This window comes from Heterobasidion irregulare (genome assembly GCF_000320585.1).
Source record: "Heterobasidion irregulare TC 32-1 unplaced genomic scaffold scaffold_07, whole genome shotgun sequence".
NCBI lineage: Eukaryota > Fungi > Basidiomycota > Agaricomycetes > Russulales > Bondarzewiaceae > Heterobasidion > Heterobasidion irregulare.
This window is the reverse complement of record NW_009258203.1, coordinates 934,338-953,109: the sequence shown is the minus strand read 5'-3', so window position 1 is coordinate 953,109 and position 18,772 is coordinate 934,338. Positions and strand designations below refer to the sequence as shown.

At 52.5% G+C, this 18,772-nt stretch overlaps 8 protein-coding genes across 8 annotated transcripts; 5 read left to right on the top strand and 3 right to left on the bottom strand.

Annotated features, from left to right (window-relative positions):
- Positions 1–67: 67 nt before the first annotated feature.
- HETIRDRAFT_63751 (uncharacterized protein) lies at positions 68–3,730 on the top strand (the record flags this gene model as incomplete). Its single annotated transcript, XM_009549672.1, has 9 exons — positions 68–303; positions 364–440; positions 494–718; positions 837–1,020; positions 1,086–1,100; positions 1,174–1,189; positions 1,251–1,385; positions 1,433–3,276; positions 3,332–3,730. 8 exons carry the CDS (start codon positions 68–70, stop codon positions 1,508–1,510), a joined length of 966 nt encoding a protein of 321 aa, XP_009547967.1. The 3' UTR covers positions 1,511–3,276; positions 3,332–3,730.
- Positions 1,595–4,397, bottom strand: HETIRDRAFT_477348 (uncharacterized protein). Its single transcript, XM_009550015.1, has 9 exons — positions 4,364–4,397; positions 4,290–4,307; positions 4,128–4,228; positions 3,926–4,077; positions 3,704–3,863; positions 3,537–3,644; positions 3,320–3,478; positions 1,951–3,259; positions 1,595–1,885 (listed from the first exon to the last, which is right to left on the bottom strand). The coding sequence occupies exons 1-9, from the start codon at positions 4,379–4,381 to the stop codon at positions 1,763–1,765; spliced, it is 2,148 nt and encodes a 715-aa protein (XP_009548310.1). The 5' UTR covers positions 4,382–4,397; the 3' UTR covers positions 1,595–1,762.
- A 461-nt stretch (positions 4,398–4,858) lies between these two features.
- On the bottom strand, positions 4,859–6,741 carry HETIRDRAFT_477346 (uncharacterized protein; the record flags this gene model as incomplete). Its single annotated transcript, XM_009550014.1, has 9 exons — positions 6,716–6,741; positions 6,544–6,659; positions 6,287–6,455; positions 6,072–6,221; positions 5,898–6,017; positions 5,706–5,838; positions 5,504–5,634; positions 5,182–5,424; positions 4,859–5,125 (listed from the first exon to the last, which is right to left on the bottom strand). Exons 2-9 carry the CDS (start codon positions 6,573–6,575, stop codon positions 4,859–4,861), a joined length of 1,245 nt encoding a protein of 414 aa, XP_009548309.1. The 5' UTR covers positions 6,576–6,659; positions 6,716–6,741.
- Positions 6,742–8,923: 2,182 nt separating this feature from the next.
- Positions 8,924–9,992, top strand: HETIRDRAFT_419412 (uncharacterized protein; the record flags this gene model as incomplete). The annotated part of the gene is made up of 5 exons (XM_009550013.1): positions 8,924–9,104; positions 9,179–9,421; positions 9,482–9,643; positions 9,723–9,873; positions 9,929–9,992. 5 exons carry the CDS (start codon positions 8,924–8,926, stop codon positions 9,990–9,992), a joined length of 801 nt encoding a protein of 266 aa, XP_009548308.1.
- A 615-nt stretch (positions 9,993–10,607) lies between these two features.
- HETIRDRAFT_238579 (uncharacterized protein) lies at positions 10,608–12,179 on the top strand (the record flags this gene model as incomplete). Its single annotated transcript, XM_009550012.1, has 2 exons — positions 10,608–10,992; positions 11,215–12,179. Coding segments are annotated over 2 exons (1,350 nt in total), but the record flags the coding sequence as incomplete, so codon positions are not given.
- A 379-nt stretch (positions 12,180–12,558) lies between these two features.
- HETIRDRAFT_452842 (uncharacterized protein) lies at positions 12,559–13,005 on the bottom strand (the record flags this gene model as incomplete). Its single annotated transcript, XM_009550011.1, has 1 exon — positions 12,559–13,005. One exon carries the CDS (start codon positions 13,003–13,005, stop codon positions 12,559–12,561), a length of 447 nt encoding a protein of 148 aa, XP_009548306.1.
- Positions 13,006–13,069: 64 nt separating this feature from the next.
- Positions 13,070–14,596, top strand: HETIRDRAFT_440787 (uncharacterized protein). The gene is made up of 6 exons (XM_009550010.1): positions 13,070–13,177; positions 13,404–13,430; positions 13,611–13,764; positions 13,830–13,888; positions 14,059–14,121; positions 14,180–14,596. Exons 2-6 carry the CDS (start codon positions 13,404–13,406, stop codon positions 14,228–14,230), a joined length of 354 nt encoding a protein of 117 aa, XP_009548305.1. The 5' UTR covers positions 13,070–13,177; the 3' UTR covers positions 14,231–14,596.
- A 79-nt stretch (positions 14,597–14,675) lies between these two features.
- Positions 14,676–17,291, top strand: HETIRDRAFT_410434 (uncharacterized protein). The gene is made up of 12 exons (XM_009550009.1): positions 14,676–14,852; positions 14,937–15,143; positions 15,314–15,360; positions 15,431–15,513; positions 15,676–15,767; positions 15,827–15,882; positions 15,960–15,983; positions 16,046–16,206; positions 16,310–16,494; positions 16,552–16,848; positions 16,912–17,002; positions 17,066–17,291. The coding sequence occupies exons 2-12, from the start codon at positions 15,111–15,113 to the stop codon at positions 17,149–17,151; spliced, it is 1,155 nt and encodes a 384-aa protein (XP_009548304.1). The 5' UTR covers positions 14,676–14,852; positions 14,937–15,110; the 3' UTR covers positions 17,152–17,291.
- The last annotated feature ends 1,481 nt before the right edge of the window (positions 17,292–18,772 follow it).

Genomic DNA, 18,772 nt, shown 5'->3' with positions numbered 1-18,772 from the left:
AACGTGCTATCTTTGCTCGTTAGCACTGGCTGGCAAATAACTCACCTCCTCTTTGACAACGACGGCGATGTCTGAGACTTACCCCCTTACCCCCTCCGACTTGCGCGATATTCTCGCCTTCACAGTCAACCTTGCGCGCACCGCAGGAAAGCTCATACTTGAGGGCTCACACGCTATCCAGAACGCATCCGCTTCCGACATCGGCGAGAAGAAAAATTCGGTCGATCTCGTCACGGAATACGACGTCAAGGTCGAAGAACTTGTCAAGAACGAGATCGCGAAGGCATACCCGAACTTCAAGTTGTGCGTCTGTCCTTCGAGTTTCTGGTCAAAGCTGAGTGATTGACCCGATGCCGGATGCAGTATCGGGGAGGAAAGCTACTCGTCCGGAGCGCGGCCTCCCCTTACAGACGAACCCACCTTCTGTGTCGACCCCATCGGTAAATAACCCTGTGATGCTATTCGCATGTTGCGCTTTCATCTGATCCTGCAGATGGGACCACGAACTTCGTCCATGGCTTTCCCTTCGCCTGCATATCTATCGGTCTCATCGACCAAAAGCGACCTGTCCTTGGCGTGATCTACAACCCGTTCCTCGACCATCTATACACTGGAACCAAGGGTCAAGGATCGTTCTTGACGCGCAATGGCGGGCAACAGCAGAAGCTGCCCTTGGCCCCCGCACGCCCGTTACCATCTCTATCCCAAGCTCTTGTGGGTGCGTGTCTAGTATCGTATTTACTCACGGCTCCCCTCTCGCGCATACGAGGGGGACGCTCTGCCTCTCGACGCGCACCGTCCAGGAATCGCGAGATGCTGACGGACGAGGTTTACAGCGATCGAATGGGGCTCCGACCGCAAGGCCCCTGCGATCCAGAAGAAAGCCGACTCGTTCACGCGCCTCGCGGGCGATCCTGCCGGCGGTGTCCAAGGCGGGCGCATGGCACACTCTCTCCGCTCTATTGGTAGCGCGGCGCTCAACTATGCGATGGTCGCACAGGGTGGGCTCGACATGTATTGGTGCGCTTTCTTTGGTCAGTATAGGAAGAATCGGACGTCCACTCATGAAATATTATGCCATGCAGGGAGATCGGATGCTGGTAGGCGACGTATGATTCCCTGGGTAGCCTAGTATTAAAGCCGGTGCTTGTTTCTCCGCATTCGATTAAATAGGCCATGGGATGTCTGCGTATGCCACATCTCGAATCACTTCAATGTCCTCTGCTTACCTTGTACTTTTCCTCAAACAGGCTGGGATTGTGATCGCTCAAGAAGCCGGCGGCTTCGTCACAGGCTCGAAAGACTCACCACATGACGGCGATGTCACCGAGGCCATCCTTACTGGAAGAAAGTACCTCGTTGTCCGAGGAATTGCAGATTCTGAAGTATGTTTATCCGTGAACAATCTATTTGTCGGACTGACACCTTGTAGGGCGAGAAGGCGGTCGACGCGCAGAAAAGAATCGTCAAGGAATTCTACGAAACGGTAGAGGATATGCAGGCTGAGTGAACCTCAAGAGAGAGACATTAGAGGTCAAGGTGTATTTTTTTTTGTAAAGTAGACGGAAGACAGTCTGCTGGCTGGAGAGCCTTGGAAGAACGCCTCAATGTTTAGACACAACTAGAACAGCTTAGCTATGTAGCAATTCTGGGAGAGCAATCAACCTGCATAGTAAAGATATGTGAACTAATCAGTAAGCACCATTAAATGTCGTCCAGCGATACCAAGGCTACTACGCTACGTCTACGATGTATATGCGCTTCAATAAGTACCAAAACCCCAACTCAACAAGGGTCGCTCGAGCCGCGAGGGTTTCACGACTCGTTCCAAGGAATATGTATATAATCTACCCGGCAAAAAATAAACACGTTCGACTTCCCAGGTCTCATGAGGCCGTCGAGCAGATGAAATCAAGAATGTCAGACGATGTGCATCCTGAAGCAATTCACACACATTCCCTTCGTCTTGAATGGGTTCTGTTTGAATTCGTTGCAGTTGCCCGTCTGGCTGTCAGGTAACGAAACTGAGCTGAAGAATGGCGAAGCCTTGCCGGCTGCGACAGCCCCGATGGGTGGCGTCGACGATGTGACGGTTGCGCGGCGGGGGGGCGGAGGTGGGGGTGCCTTGCGCGGAGTAGTATCCGTCGGGCGTCTAGGCAGCTCAGGCGCCGTGCGGGTGCCATGTGTGGTCCACGGGTCATCCTCGTCCTCGTGGCTATGTTCTGGCATCAGCTTTGCCTGCTCGTGCTCCTCGTCGTCTTCCACACTGCTTGCGAGGCTCTCGGTGTCGTACCCATGTCCGTATACCGATGATGGCGTGCGCGCGCTCAGCGGGGCGTTGTGATCGCCGAACGGGTGCTCCACCGCGTCGGCCATGCGTCGGCTGACGCTGTCGTCTGAAGTAGAGGCTGAGGAGCTGGTCGCAGTGCTGAGGTGCGCCCCGTTGAAAGTGTTCGCGCGGCGCGGGATTGGCGGCGAGGCCCTGGCACGCAGGTTGAGGACAGGCTCAGTGTAGCTCGTCGGGAACAGGCCCTTCTTGCCCCCGAGCTCGCCCATCCACCACTCGTCGAGCACTTCGTTGACGACGACGATCTCGTCGCCCACATGGAATGTCAGCTCATCCGAGGACCCCGAGAAATCATACAGCGCGCGCACACGCTTGCGCGTCTCGTCTGAAAGCCCACGCAGGGTTCGTGGGGGCGCAACGGGCGAGGTGCTTGGTGTACTCTTCGCAGACTTCGGCTTTGACTTGGCGGACATGAAAGAAAGAGAGCTTGTCGATCCGTGACGCGATGTCTCCTGTGGCTCGCTGTCGTCGTCGTCGTCGTCTTTCAGTCGTTCCCCGTTCTTCTTTCTCCAGCCACCCGTCCATCCTGCCACGTTCAATCGCTTCTTGTCCTCCTTCTCCTTCTCCACAGTACTCCCTGTCGTCGTCACGCTATCCGACCGCTTGCGACTCGCGCGCGACGTCGGTCGTGAGACGACCGAGCCGGCCCGCGAACGTGCAGCAGTAGAAGACTTGCGCGAACGGGGCTTGGTGCCCACCTCTTCCTCGGAAGAATCGTCGTCGGGTGGGGGTGGGGTATGCCTCGCCGTCGAGACGGAGCTGCGGCCGGACTTGTGCGAGCGGACAGAGCCGAGATTGCTCGTCTTCTTGTCTTTTTCTTTATCCTTCTCTCTCTCCTCAAGCTCGGCTGAGCGGGCGAAGTTGTGCATAGGCCCTGTGGGGCGCGGATGGTCGCGTCTCGAGGCGCTGGAGCTGGGCAGACCCACCGGGTCAGTCTATGTGATGAAGGAGAGATGCGAAGTAAAGACTTACTCGTCCACCCAGTTCATCTTCACGTCGCGCAACACCTCTACATACTGCTCAGCAAAGTTCAGTTCGAGGTCTAAGAAATTTGTCAGTTCGCGTTGTTGGTCGATCTCGTTCTCCTGGATGGCGTAGATGCGCGCTCGGACATCTTCCGCTGTCTCTTCGCTACGAGACCCAACGACGAGGTGAGTGAGGGTCTGTAGCATAAGGCATAGTAACGCACTAGCGTGATCTCGCCTTGGCCAGCTCGTCCTCGGCATCCAACCTATCTTTCTCCTTCTTACTCCCTTTCAGCTTCTCCATCTTGTTCAGGACAGCATCGTAGTTCAATCTGATGCACCGGGCTCGTCATGCTGTTCTCGACGGGAGAGGGTCGGAGAGCACACACACCTACGAGTCTCGAGCTTCTTTCTCTCCTGCTCGTAGTCTTTGATCTCATCCAAGAAATGATCAAGAGCGTTAACGAAGGAGTCTTGTAGTGTAAGTGCATATGCTTCTTGAAGTGTAGCTATTTTACAGTGCGCGCGCCCGAATTTTACAAGGGAGGATCCTGTCGCGTAAGAGGATACGTGTCAGCGCGGGATCTGAGATAGGAATCCCCGGAAGACACACCGAACGCAGAATCCTCGCCAAATTCTTCTCCGTGTGCTATCATTACAATGCCCATCGAATCGCGGGGCAGATATTTATCGGGATCGTCGAGGGCCTCTGACTCCTTCTTCTTGGATAATACATGATGATACTGGGCGGAGACGAGGAGGAGACTGAACGAGGCTCAGCAAGTGGGTGGGGTTAGAAGGGGTATTGCACACACCGCTGAATCCCACTTCGTCGCAGCTCGATATCATCCTCGAGCTCGCGCGTCTCATCGGTGACGTTGCTCTTGTCTTTGGACGAGATGACTTCACCTGCCCACTAAAGGTGGGCGCATCAGCTGCTTACTCCGAGACACATGGCAGATGACCGAGCTGTATACCTGACGGAGTCGTCCAAGCTAGATGGGATGCCGTAAGTCCGCCGCTGGACACAGAGAGAGAAGGCAAGACGCACTCGTTTGCTTGCATTCATATCTAAAGAGGGAGAGAGGGAGAGAGGAGAGAGAGAGACGAACGTAGTGAGGGGTGCCGGTATTTGAGCCGCGTTTATAAGTGAACGGTGGATCGAACCACCTCTCAACGGTGTGGTCGGCTGGACCCTCCCGATTGGCTCACAAATGGCCTAGTGCGGTGATTTTTTGTTCTTCAGCGGACAAGCTGCCTTGTTTACGGCACACAACCGTCGTCAGACCCCCTCTCGATACCTTCACATCGCTCCTCGAGGCCTCGCAACTCAAACTTTTGTCAGGGTTTCTTTGTCTATCGACATCTGAACACTCGGCACATTACGGGCCATATACATCATGACCACATGCAGCACATGATGGGGCCTTGACGCCACTCGTTACCGGCCGCAATCCCAATACAATACGGATACTTACGGATAGCAGCGGATAGCGGAACACATAACTACACAATAATAACAGATGAAGGCATGCATAGCCTTCCACTATGGTATCACCCTGCTCGCCAGCCTCATACCTTCCCAAATCGCCACCGCCTCTTCAACCCACGGCATCCGGAAGTATTCACTGCGTTGCAGATCCTCTCTGCGCACCGTCGCGCCTTCGCTTGGCCCGCTGCCCAGCATCGACTCCAAGTCACGGGATTGAGATTGAAGGTAAGTGTTGATGAAGACTGCGGGATCGTCCGCGAAAGATTGCATGAACTGTCGCTTCAGCACAGAGGAATGCATCGACTGCGTCAACGCCGAGATCTAGGTCCAGATATTCAGAGACCAAGGTGACAAGATAATCTCAAACGAGAGCATACCTCGTCATCAAGTTTCAGTATCTCTCTTGATGCTTCGCGGGTCATTCCCAGCATGACACCCGTCATCTTTGCTTTCATTGCGACATCTTCCATCCTCACCTCTACGTCCCAGGCCGTCGCTCTCTCTGGCGGCGGCATACTGGGATTGACAGTGTAATGGATAACGACGGGATCCGCTGGCATGAGGTATCTATTGACGAGTTCAGGTAGTGCCGCGAATGGAACACTTTCGACGTTGGATATCTGTGCGGCTCCGAGAGTCAGCCGAAAGCGACTGATGACGGACACAAAATCGATGTGAATTATGAAGGGTGCAACGCACACGTCTGAGAGCCGCGTCTAGATGTATCTGCTGCCTGTGGGTCTTATCCTGAAGATTGTTGATCTTGATGTAATTCCACAGCGCTTGAACAATGCCAGTTCGACTGTCTTCTCTTACACCGAGAATGGCCCCTATTGCACAGAAGAATTATGAGCGTCTTAGCGGTAAAATCAGAGGAAAGTGAGCATAGCGCGAAGCATACCTAAATCTGGGTGCACCTTGTACTGTTGAGGTTGTTGTTGAAGGTACATAACGAGCCGAATTTTAGTCGGCTTATCACCCGTCCGCCGTATTGTGAAACCATCCAACACTGGCTGCGCGGGTCCATGATGCCACTGTACCCGAGCAGGTGAGGACAAGATAACATAGCTTGTGGTCACGACGATCAACACACCTCCACGATATTCCCATCGGGATACAAAGCGGGATCTCGGTCGAGCTCCACAATCATGCTCTTGAGGAATGTGGAGAACTGACGAATGGGAGCTTTGTCTTTCGAGCGCTGATTTTGAGGCTACGAGTCCGGTATGTTTCGAGCTAAAGCACAGCTCATATGATGGAAACGTACCTCCAATAGACGCCCCTCGATCTTCAATTGCCATGCTGGTATACCCTGACCTGTCTCCAGATTGGGAGTCGCCGAACTCCCTGCATCAGCGCTTTGCCAGGTCTGACCGGAGACGGTATGTGAGAGGAATATCCGAAGCGTGCGTTTTGTCTTGATGTAACAAGCCCGCCTGTATGTGAGACAACGAACGGTGTGATGGATTTATGGGGACGCACAGTTGGCGTTCGCATGAGTGCATCCTGAACTTCAGCTCTTTTCCTCATCATTGTCCAGTCCAACTTTTTCTCCATCTCGAGCAAGTCTTGATACATCTTTGAGTCTACAGAAAATGTGGGGTCGGAGTGGATAGAGGATGGCAAGGTGCGATCAACGATCTTGCGCTTTCTAGAGCGCGTACCATAGAGAAGGCATATTAAGAGACGAGAACAATGTCAAGGATGCGTTCAAAGACATGCGCGAGCATTGCACGCACTTTGGCACCTTCTGTTGGTCTGCCGGATTCATTTCCGTTTCGACAGTTGATCAACGGCCTAGTTGCAAAGTTATTTCACGCGCTCAAATTCCTCGAAATTAAGGAGCCAAAAAGTTCTGGACAACAATGTAAGCATTTGGCTCTGGGTGAGGGAGAAACAAGAAAGACAGACCTCGAGGTCTTCGGAGGGTCGGCTTGAAAGAGGGAGGATGTCACAGATGTCACAAATGGCCACCACACGTGATTCGACGCGTACATTTAGTCACGAACCATGACTGCGCGTCTTGTCTAGCAACCCCTTCCTCCTCTCCTTGTCTCATCTGCGCCACTGGCGGCTGGCCCCTACGAACTATCTGCATCGCCATGTCAAATAAAACGAGTGCTATGAGCAAATATGTGTATGATAAGAGTGGAGTTATTTTATACTGATTCTAAACATTCCTGATTCTAAAAGACACTCATAGGGAAACTGCAATCAATACTGGCCCCTCTAGGTATGACCCACCTTTTCAGGAACACTTCAATAATGCCAAACTATTATTTTTAGAGGAGGGCTCTGATCCTGACTTTAATTCAGGTTTGTATGTGTACAAGTTGCCCAAGAGAGGCCAAGGTCATAAGGGACATCTAGAAAAACCCCCTCTTTTAATTAGATCTAATTATTCAAAATACTAATCTGAGCTAATTAGAATATATTATCCATAATCAACTTTATAATCAAATCTGCAAGTAAAGGTAACATTGTCTATACTACTATAGTCCTATTAGAATCTACAATCTAATTACAATTTTACATATTTCATATCCAAATTGTGTAAGTGCTACAATCTTATTTTTACTGTATTCTTTATTTTTTATTAGTTTACTATATCATTGTCTAGTGCCCAAATTCAAATATCAGCCCTGATTTTTAGGGCATTTATTGACCTCTTTATATATAAAATAGATAAAGGATAAATGTGTAAGAAAATTAGAAATGTTGAGATTGCCTTGCTCATATTAACATATTTAGGTTACCAGGTAAATAATTTAGATCTTGTGGCTTAGTGGTTTAGAGCACTAGTCTAGGATATGTAGGCATGAGGTTGTTGGTTCAGTTCTAGTAATGGGCAAGTTTATAATAAGGTGTGAGTTTAGTTTGATTAGTAAGCTCTATACATACTCTATGATTGGAGGTGTAGTAACAGTAGAGAAACCATAGAAGTGGGTTGGTTGATATTTTTCTAAAAATCCATATAATAAATTAGCTTTAATTAGCTCTAATCAGACCTTATAATTTCAGGATTAGAGGGGGGGTAAGCTAAAAATCCTTAATGGTAATTGGTAAAAATATAGCTATATTTATGCTTAACTATGGTTAATTTAATACGGAGCTTTTCCCTAATGTACTATGTATTTTGTCTCATTTTATTATAATATTGTTATTTTCATTCAATTAATATCATCCTTTATTCTCTCTTTGACAGACTGTCTGACTAAGTAAACAATAGTATGAGGTTGTAGATGACATGGCAGTATTGTCAATAGACTCAACTCATGATAAAGTGACATGTGTGCTAGCATATGCATGTCTTGATACATAAGTATATCTTGAGGAGATATAAAGCATGTCCACTTGAGCATGATTGACACACATAAACCAAATCCCTTCTGCCCTTCTGCCCTTGCTGTTGTAGCAATGATTCCTGCTAGTAGCTTCTTCGACCTGTTCTTGTCTCTCGGTCTGGGCCAAACAAACACGCGACAAGGAGGCTCAGGTGACTTGCCCCAGACGCACGTGATGGATCCTTCTTTCGTGATGGATCCTTCGCCTGTGTTCCCTCTCCTCGGGTCCGGTTCGGGCGCCTTTCTCCATCACTCTGCTTTCCTACACGCACTATCGCAATTCATCATGCAAAACGCCCCCAATGCGCGTAAGCGTACTGTTCTCATGCAACCCGGATCGTGGAACTGACGCGGAGATATGTCTTGGTTCTCGATCGTTCGCGTGCTTGCCCTAATGGTGGAATTATGAAGCGAGACAGAAGACGTCCGATCTGCCAGAGTTGGAAGTACCGATGGCTGTAGGCAGCTCCTCAGATGGACGAGGGGATGGCATATTGATAACTGAACATACAAGTGAGTTTAGGGCCTGTTTCATTCCGATCTCGGTGGAGGGTGGCGTACCAGAATGCCTCGAATACTTCAGGAAGCGCACATTGCCTGTATAGAGGGTCGCATATCAAGTCTGAACGCATGAAAGGGATACTGACTTCTTTGTAATTAGATCTCAATGACCTGACTCCTTCCCAATTATATCAGCTGAATCAAGTGCGTAGTCTCTTCAACTTGCTCCTCCTAAGATCGACTAATATACCTAGTGACGTCGTACAAATAGGAAATGCTCGACAGTTCGACATCATCAAGTCGGCCGTTAATCGCGTCGGTAGTGAGCCTGGACGTTCTCCGTGAAGAATATGAGAATGGCTCGCAGTCGTTTGTGAAACAGATCGAATATTTACAGTCTCAAGACTTTCACGGTATTCGCCGCACGCGCGGTGATGGCGACTGTTTCTACCGATGTGCGCTCATTTTCCCTTACTGTTTAAGCTATTTTCCGATTGCGGACACGAGCTGACTGGATTTAGCGCCGTAGCCCTCGCTTTCGCGTACATAGAGCGGATAGTGAACTCACCCGATCCGTCGTTTGCTGCGACGCAAGCCCTTTCCACGCTCGAGGGAGCGCTCCCGATGCTCGAGGACGCTGGGTTCCAGAAGATCGTAGTTGAGGACTTCTATGAGGTGATGGAAGGTCTTATCAAGCGCGTTGTCACGCCCGACTCCCGAGGCCATTACCTTACACCGAACTTGCTGCTTGAGGCGTTTCAAGATCCAGAAAGTGCGTCGCAGCTTCTTTCATACATGTGACGGATGTAGTTGACTGTATGCAACCACGTAGCATCGAATTACGTTGTCGTATTCCTTCGCCTCTTGACCTCTGCACAGATCAGGACAGACCCAGAATCGTTCGAGCCCTTCCTCTTCCACCCGGACCTTGGCGAGCCATTGTCAATTCGCGATTTCTGCGAGGGCTTCGTCGAAGCTGTAGGCAAAGAAGCCGGTGCGCAATTATTCCCACCATTCGACAATGCGCCGGTACATGACTTGTTACGGTTTAGCTCACTGTCTTGGTTCTGCAGATCATGTCCAAGTAACCGCGCTCTCACGGGCTCTCAAGATCAACGTGAGCGTTGCGTATTTGGACGGTCGCGATCAGGGTGGGAAAGTAGACTTCGTGGAGTTCTTCAATGCTCCGGAGGCTGGTACCGAACCCCTCGCGTTGTTGTACCGGTAAATACTTCGGCTCTCGCCTTCGTCAGCTGCTGATCGAGTTGCGAGGATTCAGGCCTGGCCACTATGACATCCTGGACAAGCGCAGCATCGAAGCTTTGCCATTGAACCTGTCATAGATGTTGTTTGCTTGACTGAGGAGGCTTATTGCTCGAGATATTGAATGAATGTAGTAGTCTGCTGAATTGTATACCTGGATCGTGTTTTTGTGTTTTTGTGGTGGCCGGATTATGCATAGCTGATCATCGTGAACGAGCGGCGCGGCTGTATAATATAGAGAGGTATGAAGGGCTTGTCGGCGTGGCCGACACCCGTCCTCTGAACAAAATGCAAACTTTTAAGTGACTGACCAATGCTCCCACTATACATTTCAGCGGCTGAGGACGATACAATAAGACTACGCCCTCGCCTTTTACTAGGGCGTACCGTGTATTGTCCTCACTCAAAGCCGCTCAGCAATCTTTGGAACAAGAACTACTTGAGAGTTCATCGTCTTCTCGTTTTGACCAATAATTTTTGACACTGCTACTTGACATCGGACTCTCAGGACCCGATAAGTGCAAGTTTTACTACTATCCGCTATGACTCTACTTGACTGGCGACCTTTTCTTTTTTAGGGCAGTGGGCATCGTTTTATGCCCTTTCGGTTTCGGTTGCGCATCTTACCTTCAGGCCGTCTTCACCGAGTCATGACTCCTTCACCACCACTGTCATTGAATGCAGCGCCTGCGCTCTCGCCTCCAAACTACGAATCATGGACAAAAGAACAGCTCATCGCGCGTCTGACGCAGCTCGAGTCTTCTCAGCAGAGCAAGGCGATCCTTCATCGCGCCGCTGCGTCTGCGTCTGCTAAGCCACCGAAAATATTCCGCTTTGCGGCGCATCCGCAACGAAAAATTGCGCTGCGCTTCACATACGCGGGGTGGGAGTACAACGGGCTTTCATGGCAGGACGGGCCGACGCCCCTTCCGACCGTCGAGCGCGTCTTGTTCGACGTGCTGGCGTCGACGAGACTTATTGACGCCGATGGTGGGCTTGAGGGCTGTGGATGGGAGCGATGCGGGAGGACGGATAAGGGTGTCAGCGCTGCAGGGCAGGTCATCAGCTTGTGGGTGCGTAGTGCGGTCGTGGACGAGAGACAAATTGAAGGGGAGCCACATTCACTAGCAGAGGAGGAAAGGGAAAGTGCAAACAGAGAGATGGATGTGCACGAGCCTAGCGTAAGTGCTACAGAGGACGAGGATGCTACTGAAATATCAGGTCTCGAGGGCTTCGACCTTTCTGACTCTGACTCTGACTCCGCTATCATCTCGTCCATCCGCCCGCCCCCACCAAAAAAAGAGCTACGCTATGTCTCGATGCTGAACCGCCTCCTCCCACCAAGTATCCGTGTGCTCGCCTGGTCCCCTGTCGCCGCTTCCTTCTCCGCGCGCTTCAATTGTCGCTTCCGACACTACAAGTACTTTTTCTCTGGCAAGGGGCTCGACATCGACGCGATGCGTGAAGGGGCCGTACGTCTCGTTGGCGAGCACGATTTCCGCAATCTGTGCAAGCTCGACCCGACGAAGCAAATCACGAACTTCAAACGACGCGTCCGGCGCGCAGAAATTAGCGCACTGGCTGGTTCGACGGAGGATCTGTACGTATTCGACCTCGTCGGAACCGCGTTCCTTTATCACCAGGTGCGGCACATCATGGCGGTTCTGCTGCTCGTCGGTACAGGACTGGAGCGCCCCTCGCTCGTCACTGCGCTGCTGAACGTGGACCCGGAACACCCATATCCGCCTTTCAGAGAGGGCGAAGAGGCGCCGCCAGTCGTGCAGTGCAAGCCAGAATATCAAATGACGGACGGGCTGCCATTAATGCTGTGGGAATGCGGTTTCGCGGACGAAGACCTTGATTGGCGAACGGACACCGAGGTAGATTCGGACGAGACGAGCGGGGAAGGTTCAAAAGATGCGACACAGATGCGGCTGGGCTTAGCCAACCAGCTGGAATCTATCCTTGAGCGCTCCCATATCCACGTCGCGCTTGACACGCACTTCCTCGCCGCGGCCGCCTCCATTCACTCATCTGCGCCGAGTCCATTTCCGCTCCGGCCAGGCACGCGCCCGAGCGGGATGCTCAACGTACCATTAGGTGGCGGAACGTTCTATAGGTCTGGCCGGTATGTACCCGTGGTGGAACGGAAACGGCTGGACAGCGTCGAGATCGCGAACGAGCGATGGATGAAAGGCAAAGGAGGACGAAAGGAGGAACGGAAGAGGCGGCTTGCAGCGGGTGGCGTCGCACGGGCGGATGGAGATGCGGATGGCGATGAGTAGACCACAGGTGACAGATGATGCCCATGAATGCCATGGTCTAGACGGGGGTTTGTCGGAAGAGATCAAAGCTTGGAGAGTTTACGTACGGGCTGTGTTCGTCCGGAGGTTTGCTCTCATATTTTTCAATCGAAGGACGGATGCTGACTGGACTTCGCGATGGGGCACGAAATATATGCAGACGTTCGACACTGGTTCTTCGTTCTACGTACGCCACCTGGCGTGCGGGACGCTACGCAAGCGCGGCTGGTGCCAGCCGGGCGGGATCATGATCGTTCATTCATGCTCGCAGCTCAAATGTCTGAGCGCGGGCAAATTATCGGGCTGAGAGTTCTGAGGCTGTTGGCTGCATGTGACAGTGGAATTATGGCGTGGCAGATGGGCATGTGCGTGCGTGTCTGTGCGCGCAGATAGGACGCGAACGTCGCCGCATCAAGCCGGGGTCAGGCTGGCGTTGCAAGCTGATAAACCCGCGCGCGGGAGAGCGGGGAGGTTTGGCCCCCCGGAATTCAGAGGCGCTCGCGGGACTGGCCTGGAGCTGGAACGTGTTGCGTCGTTGCGGGTCCTCGGCAACGGTGCTGAGCGCTGGGCACGCAGTGCTAATAGTGCCAGAGCCAGTGCCAGAGCCAGAGCCAGAGCCAGTGCCGGCAGGGCCAACAAGGCAGTGTGCCAGGAAACTTCCAAAAAAGAGCAAGTGGCAGAACGCGGCCGGGGCGACCGGGGATGACTGGCAACTGGGCGGGAGGGGCCGGCCGATGGCGGTGAAGGAAGACGTAAAAGGGACGTGTGACCGGGATTGGAACGGCGCCATCCGGATTGATTCCCAGCACCACCAAAAGGCAGCCACGAGTGGCAGCGCAGCTCCCACCAGCCAGAGCCAGCACTCCCCAGCCAGTCTCCTTTACTAGCAGCCCCGCCTGCCTCCCCCCTACTTCCCATCCCCCACCTTCCCCCGTCCACATCCCCTCCCCTCTTGACAAAAGGTATGTCCACCCCACTCTCACGCCCCCTCTGGACTCCCTTATCGATCGTCGTCGCCGTCGCCGTCGTTGTTGATGGTGTTCGTGGTGGGCGATGCGCCGCGCTCGGTTGGCGCGCGGGCGGGACGCGTCTATCCCAAGCGTGTCCAGCCGCCACTCCGCTTCATCTCGCCCTCCAACCGCCTCGCCGACGTGTTGACATGCTTGCTGACTCTGATGCGACGCGTAGATGCCCAAAGAAGCGACAAAAACCAAGGTTTGTTCGCTCTCGCCCGTCCCCACGCCTGCAATGCGCTTAACAAATCATTTCCCTGTCCCCACCCTGCGCCTTGTGCCTCTCGCTGCTCCTTAATGATCGGATCGGTGTCTGGTATGCCTTGTTGTTGCGATCATTCCCTGCTGCCGTTGGGGGATGTGTGCTTGCCTTGACCTATAGTCACGCAAGGCTGCGAGCAAGAGCGAGAAGGCGCCCCGCGGCGGCAAGAAAACGAAGGATCCCAACGCCCCCAAGCGGGCCATGTCCGCATATATGTTCTTCAGCCAAGACTGGCGGGAGAGGATTAGGACTGAGAACCCCGATGCCAGCTTCGGTACGTCTTTCCCCATCCATCTCTCTGCTGCTATCGACTTGCCTTGCTGACCCCGGATCATTCAGGTGAGGTCGGGAAGCTCTTGGGCGCAAAGTGGAAAGAGCTCGACGAGTCAGAGAAGAAGGTACGTCGTGTTGGGGGTGGGTGTATGCGTGGCCCAGGCTTGCTTCTGCCCAACTGTTCCCTGGCACGGTGCTATGCATGCCATTGTTGTGCCATCGCAGGCTGGGCATCGCGTATATACCTTGGCTGCATATCTGAACCGTTGGCTGACTTACACGTCCGTATATGCAGCCTTATATTGAGCAGGCCGCACGAGACAAGCTCCGTGCTGAGCAAGAGAAAGCAGATTACGATGTACGTTGCCCTCATATAATCACCTCGTTCATTGCATGGCACTAATTTGCGGCTGCAGGAGAAAAAGCCAGTCGCCGGTAGCGGCGACGAAGGGAATGACGAGGACTAGGCGGCGCACGCGCTTCGCCCGCGCACGTCGACCGTCCATGTACACCCGCACTCTCCTTGTATGTTGACCGAGGCCCGGGGCCCCGCTTGTACCCGACCCATCATCGTAATCGACATTCTCTCCCACCTGCCTGACATTTGTTACGCTATAATAAGACGAATAAATCCCACGTCCATTCATATTCTTACCCCGTCTTGTTCAGCCCCGCCTCCTCCTGCCGTCTGTGTCTACGTCTCGTTTTTCGTGTTCCTGTGTGTTATGGTTGTTTGTGGGCCCACCCCCTTCGTTCTGCGTTCTGTGTGCATAGTATGTTCTATTGTGTAGTGTCAAACATTCCGTATCGCACATTTTTATTTTGCTGCATCGACTATTTATGGTTCCCGTCAATGGGACCATCAGACCTGTACGACCTTGAGCGTCTGTGGGTATGTTTCGCATCTTGTGGGCGAGACTCCGACAAGGGCGATGACGAAGGTCCAAGGAGGCTCCGACGATGAAACGGCCATCCCGATTGGGACACGGGCATGTCTGTGGCGGCGCTAGCACGTTTGTACTCCACGCTCTCTCCCCTCCACCAGACTATCCACCTTGCTCTCATACCAACAACAGGCGCGAAATATTGGTACGGCAGTTTTCACAATCACATAGCCTTTGAGCGCATGTCGATCTGATCTGTACTGCCCCGGGCGATTCAAATACACCACAGAAACAGATCGTCATCGTCGAGAGTCTTCCCATAATTGATCTCGGATTGGATTTTTGAAGCCAACGCGGTTGGATCTTTCCTCGGAGAAGCGAACATCAAGCGTGTTATACAAACCTCGCAGCATACCCCTCCACGGACCCTCTCTACCTCTTGATTTCACTTGATTGAACCGTGATGGCCGATGCGAACAATGAGCAGGCTGGAGAGGCGAGTGCGAGTGGTCTCGAGCGGTCTTGTCCTGGCTGACCTTTCTGTTTTTCTCTTCTGGGCTGATCTTCTGTATCGTGATTTAATTGTTGTGGGTGTGGGTTTCGGTCGGCTGCGCTACGCATGTGTGGATGATGGTCGGGTTTGTGTGATCATCACCATACCGCCAGGCCGTCCCCTCTGCGCAGCGCAGCAGCTGGACGTCCTTCCTTAAATCGTGCGTTTGTGATCTTTACAGCTCTTATTGATTTTGCGTTGAGTTGATATTCACGGTGCGCGTTGTACAGCATTGCGTCCTTCTCGGGCGACCTCTCGTCTATGACTGCGCCGCCCTTCATCCTTTCCCCCGTCTCGCTCACCGAATTTCCTGGTGCGTGCCATACATTCCGACATCCACATCGCGCGTGACTCATCATCTATCTACGTCACCATCGTCTCCTGCACCGCTCTCGTCCTGAACGAAACGGGACAACCCCGTGCGCTCCATATACACTGCTATCCAACACTCCTTGTGTCGCGACTCGTCGTGTAGCGTACTGGTGCGAACGCCCAGAACTTTTCGCCGCGATTGCGGACGCCAACACACCCGAGGAGCGTTCACTTGCGGTGCTGAAGTGGTTTATCGTGCGGTTTTCTCTCCCCCGGTGCTGTGTTTGTTATCATGTTAATAACGACGCATGCAGAGCACCTTGAAAGGTCAATACACCTCCCGAAACGAATCTATGGGATCCGAGAAGAAGTGCGTCGCACTCACCTTGTCCCTCCAAAAATAGAAGACGAGCGAACTGCTGATCCATCCTCTATCTTCTTTCGCAGGCCGCTTAACCCCGTCCTCGGAGAGTGCGTTGTTTTACATTGCGCTCCTGAATTGCTCAGTTTCATTCATTTGTGATGCGGTGCAGGTTGTTCTACGGATACTGGCCGGACAAGAATGGACGCGGAGAGACGAATTTGACTGTCGAGCAGGTGTCGCACCACCCGCCAATTACGGCATACTTCATCTCGAATCCGAGCAAGGGCCTCGAGCTGCAAGGCCACAATGCGCAGAAGACGAGCTTCTCGGGTATGTGACGACCCTCCATTTACACACCCCGTCGGGCGCTGCGTGTCTTCAGCGCATATATGCACCAAGGTTTGCTTGCATTTGCTGACTGAGAGGGACATAGGTGGCAGCATCATCGTTAAGCAAATCGGGCATGCGACGCTGACCATCGAGTTGGGCGGCGGACAGAAGGAGGAGTATATTATCACGCTACCGCGATTGCGGATAGATGGCTTGTGGTACGGATCGCCGTATATTGAGCTGTCGGAGAACTCGTACATTCAGAGCTCGACTGGATGGCTGTCGACCGTGAGTTATTTTTGCTTGGACCTTCGTCTTGTTGAGACAGGCTGATTCTCGATCTAGATTGAGTACAAAGGCAAGGGTTACTTCTCTGGCAAGTCGCACACGTTCAAGGCGGTCGTCTCGCCGCCGGGGTCGAACAACGCGGTGCACACGCTCGAGGGGCAGTGGAACGCGACGAGCAAGAACATCAAGACAAACGCTACGTTTACGGACGTGACTGGTGACAAAGAGGAGGTCAGCGTACGTGCGCTCGATGTGCAGGACGAGTGGGAGAGCAGGAAGTTGTGGGCCAAAGTTGCCAAGGGAATTCGGGAAGGCGACTTTGAGACCGCAAGTCGGGAGAAGACGAAAATCGAGGTGAATTCGCACCTCTCAGTTTGGTGTTGAGGCGATGTCTAATGAGTGGTTTTCTTTCAACAGAACGAGCAGAGGCAGCGGAGGCGCGACGAGCAGGCTGCGGGCACGACGTGGCAGCTGAAGCATTTCGTGCACGAGGACAACGATCCGCTTTGTACGTGCTTCCTCTTCTTTTCAAACATCCGTATGCTGACTTCACCCTTGACACTTGTGATAGACGAGCGCTTGGGAAGTTTCTTCCGGGCAAACCCGCCGACGGAGGACATGTACGTCTTCCAGCACAATGTGCCCTCGTTCGACTAGCCGAATCGAGCGGGCTCAGGAAGAGCAGGACGAGTGAGATGATGATTTTGGCTTTGTACAATTTCTTTTTGTCCTTTGACACTCGATCTCGATAATGTAGAGCCGGAGAACAATCGAGTTTAATAAATTGTTTTGTACTGACGGTATGGAGCGCGACTCGACGAGACGCGTTGCCACCATTATCGCGTCGCGTCTCGGGCACGTGCAATGCACGTATCCCGTCCCGGCGGTGAACTTTGTCTGTTGTCCTCGGTGACCAAGATATCTCAAACTCAAGAGGAAGGCTACGTTGCTCGTAATCCTGCCTCTGTGCGCTGTCGTAGACACGGGTTCTATTTTTTGGGAGTATTATGATGGTAATGTTCTAGGCCTACGGCGATCTGGAAGCCATGCGCCTTGTTACAACTGCTCTCAAAACTGTAGACACGGTTTTGATGTTCTTCTGCTCAGGAACTTTGCTTGTCTTTGGAGGGGACAAACAGGTGCAAATGACTGCATGGGCACTTGAGCGCAATGCGAGCGCTCAGTTGCCTTATTTGAGGACTGGATTCTGTGCATTGGTGCATATATTTCAGACGTGACCGCCAGTGACGACGACTGATGACGACCATCTACTTCTTGAGTAGGCCCACAGGCTGCAAAGGTATTTTCCCAACTTTGCTCGACACGATACTTACTTCCCAACCATTGATTGATTATGTCTAACAATGGAAACTTCAACTTCAATGCACTCTCCCCTGAGCAGCAAGCAGAGTATAAATGCTGATTTCCCCGGGCTAGTTCTTGGATTGGTGTTCTGCCCACACATCCAGAGTTTCATTTTCACGAGGGACAAGAGACAACAGGCGAGCAGCCGCTCAGGTGTTCAGCGCCCGCATTGCACTCAAGTGCCCATGCAGTCATTTGCACCTGTTTATCCCGCTCCAAGAGTAAGCAAAGTTCCTGAGCAGAAAAAACCGGAAAAGTGTCTACAGTTTTGAGAGCAGCTGTAGTATGGTTCCAGCCATTAATGGATCAACACGTAGCCTTCCAGAGCTCAGATTGACAGGCATCAATCATGGTGAGGCGCTCATTGGTACCCTTACGCAGGCTTCCTCATCTAGTGCCCTCTCTGCTCTTCGACTCACTCCTCTACCTTCACATATCTTGCTGTTTATTCTCATTTGTTGTCCAGGATTCCAGGTGCACCACCCGCAGGACCTTCTGTGAGGCCGCGGCCCAATGGACGGGGAAATACAACCCAAGAAGTGCTATCAATGCGGCGATAGTAAGTTTTTGTTGCTGACCCGTTTGCCGTCTTCAACCAACTCTGATACTTGATTAGACGATCACGACAGGCGTGATTGCACCTATGGCGAACGCGTCTGCTTCAACTGCAAGAAGCCTGGGCATCAGCTGAGAGGCTGCCCGATGCCGCGCGCTACGTCCAGAAAGTGCTTCAATTGCGGGCAGACGGGGCACATGCGTGCCCAGTGTCCTCTAAGATCGTGCTATGTGAGTCGATACTGATACGCCCCTTGACTCAGTCTGATTCGTCTGAGCTTAGAAATGTCATGGGCTCGGACACGGCCCACAAGACTGTCCACATGCCTTCGGATCGCATCGTAAGATTTTGGATGAG

Coding starts and splice junctions, on each gene's coding strand:
- HETIRDRAFT_440787 (XM_009550010.1), top strand. CDS start 13,404: ATGCCCAAAGAAGCGACAAAAACCAAG. Junction 13,431..13,610: donor AAGAAGCGACAAAAACCAAG/GTTTGTTCGCTC, acceptor CTTGACCTATAG/TCACGCAAGGCTGCGAGCAA. Junction 13,889..14,058: donor TCGACGAGTCAGAGAAGAAG/GTACGTCGTGTT, acceptor CCGTATATGCAG/CCTTATATTGAGCAGGCCGC.
- HETIRDRAFT_477348 (XM_009550015.1), bottom strand. Junction 3,645..3,703: donor AAGAAGCTCGAGACTCGTAG/GTGTGTGTGCTC, acceptor CCGGTGCATCAG/ATTGAACTACGATGCTGTCC. Junction 3,479..3,536: donor GCCAAGGCGAGATCACGCTA/GTGCGTTACTAT, acceptor TGGGTCTCGTAG/CGAAGAGACAGCGGAAGATG.
- HETIRDRAFT_410434 (XM_009550009.1), top strand. CDS start 15,111: ATGGCCGATGCGAACAATGAGCAGGCTGGAGAG. Junction 15,514..15,675: donor CTCGCTCACCGAATTTCCTG/GTGCGTGCCATA, acceptor CTCGTCGTGTAG/CGTACTGGTGCGAACGCCCA. Junction 16,495..16,551: donor CGACTGGATGGCTGTCGACC/GTGAGTTATTTT, acceptor TTCTCGATCTAG/ATTGAGTACAAAGGCAAGGG.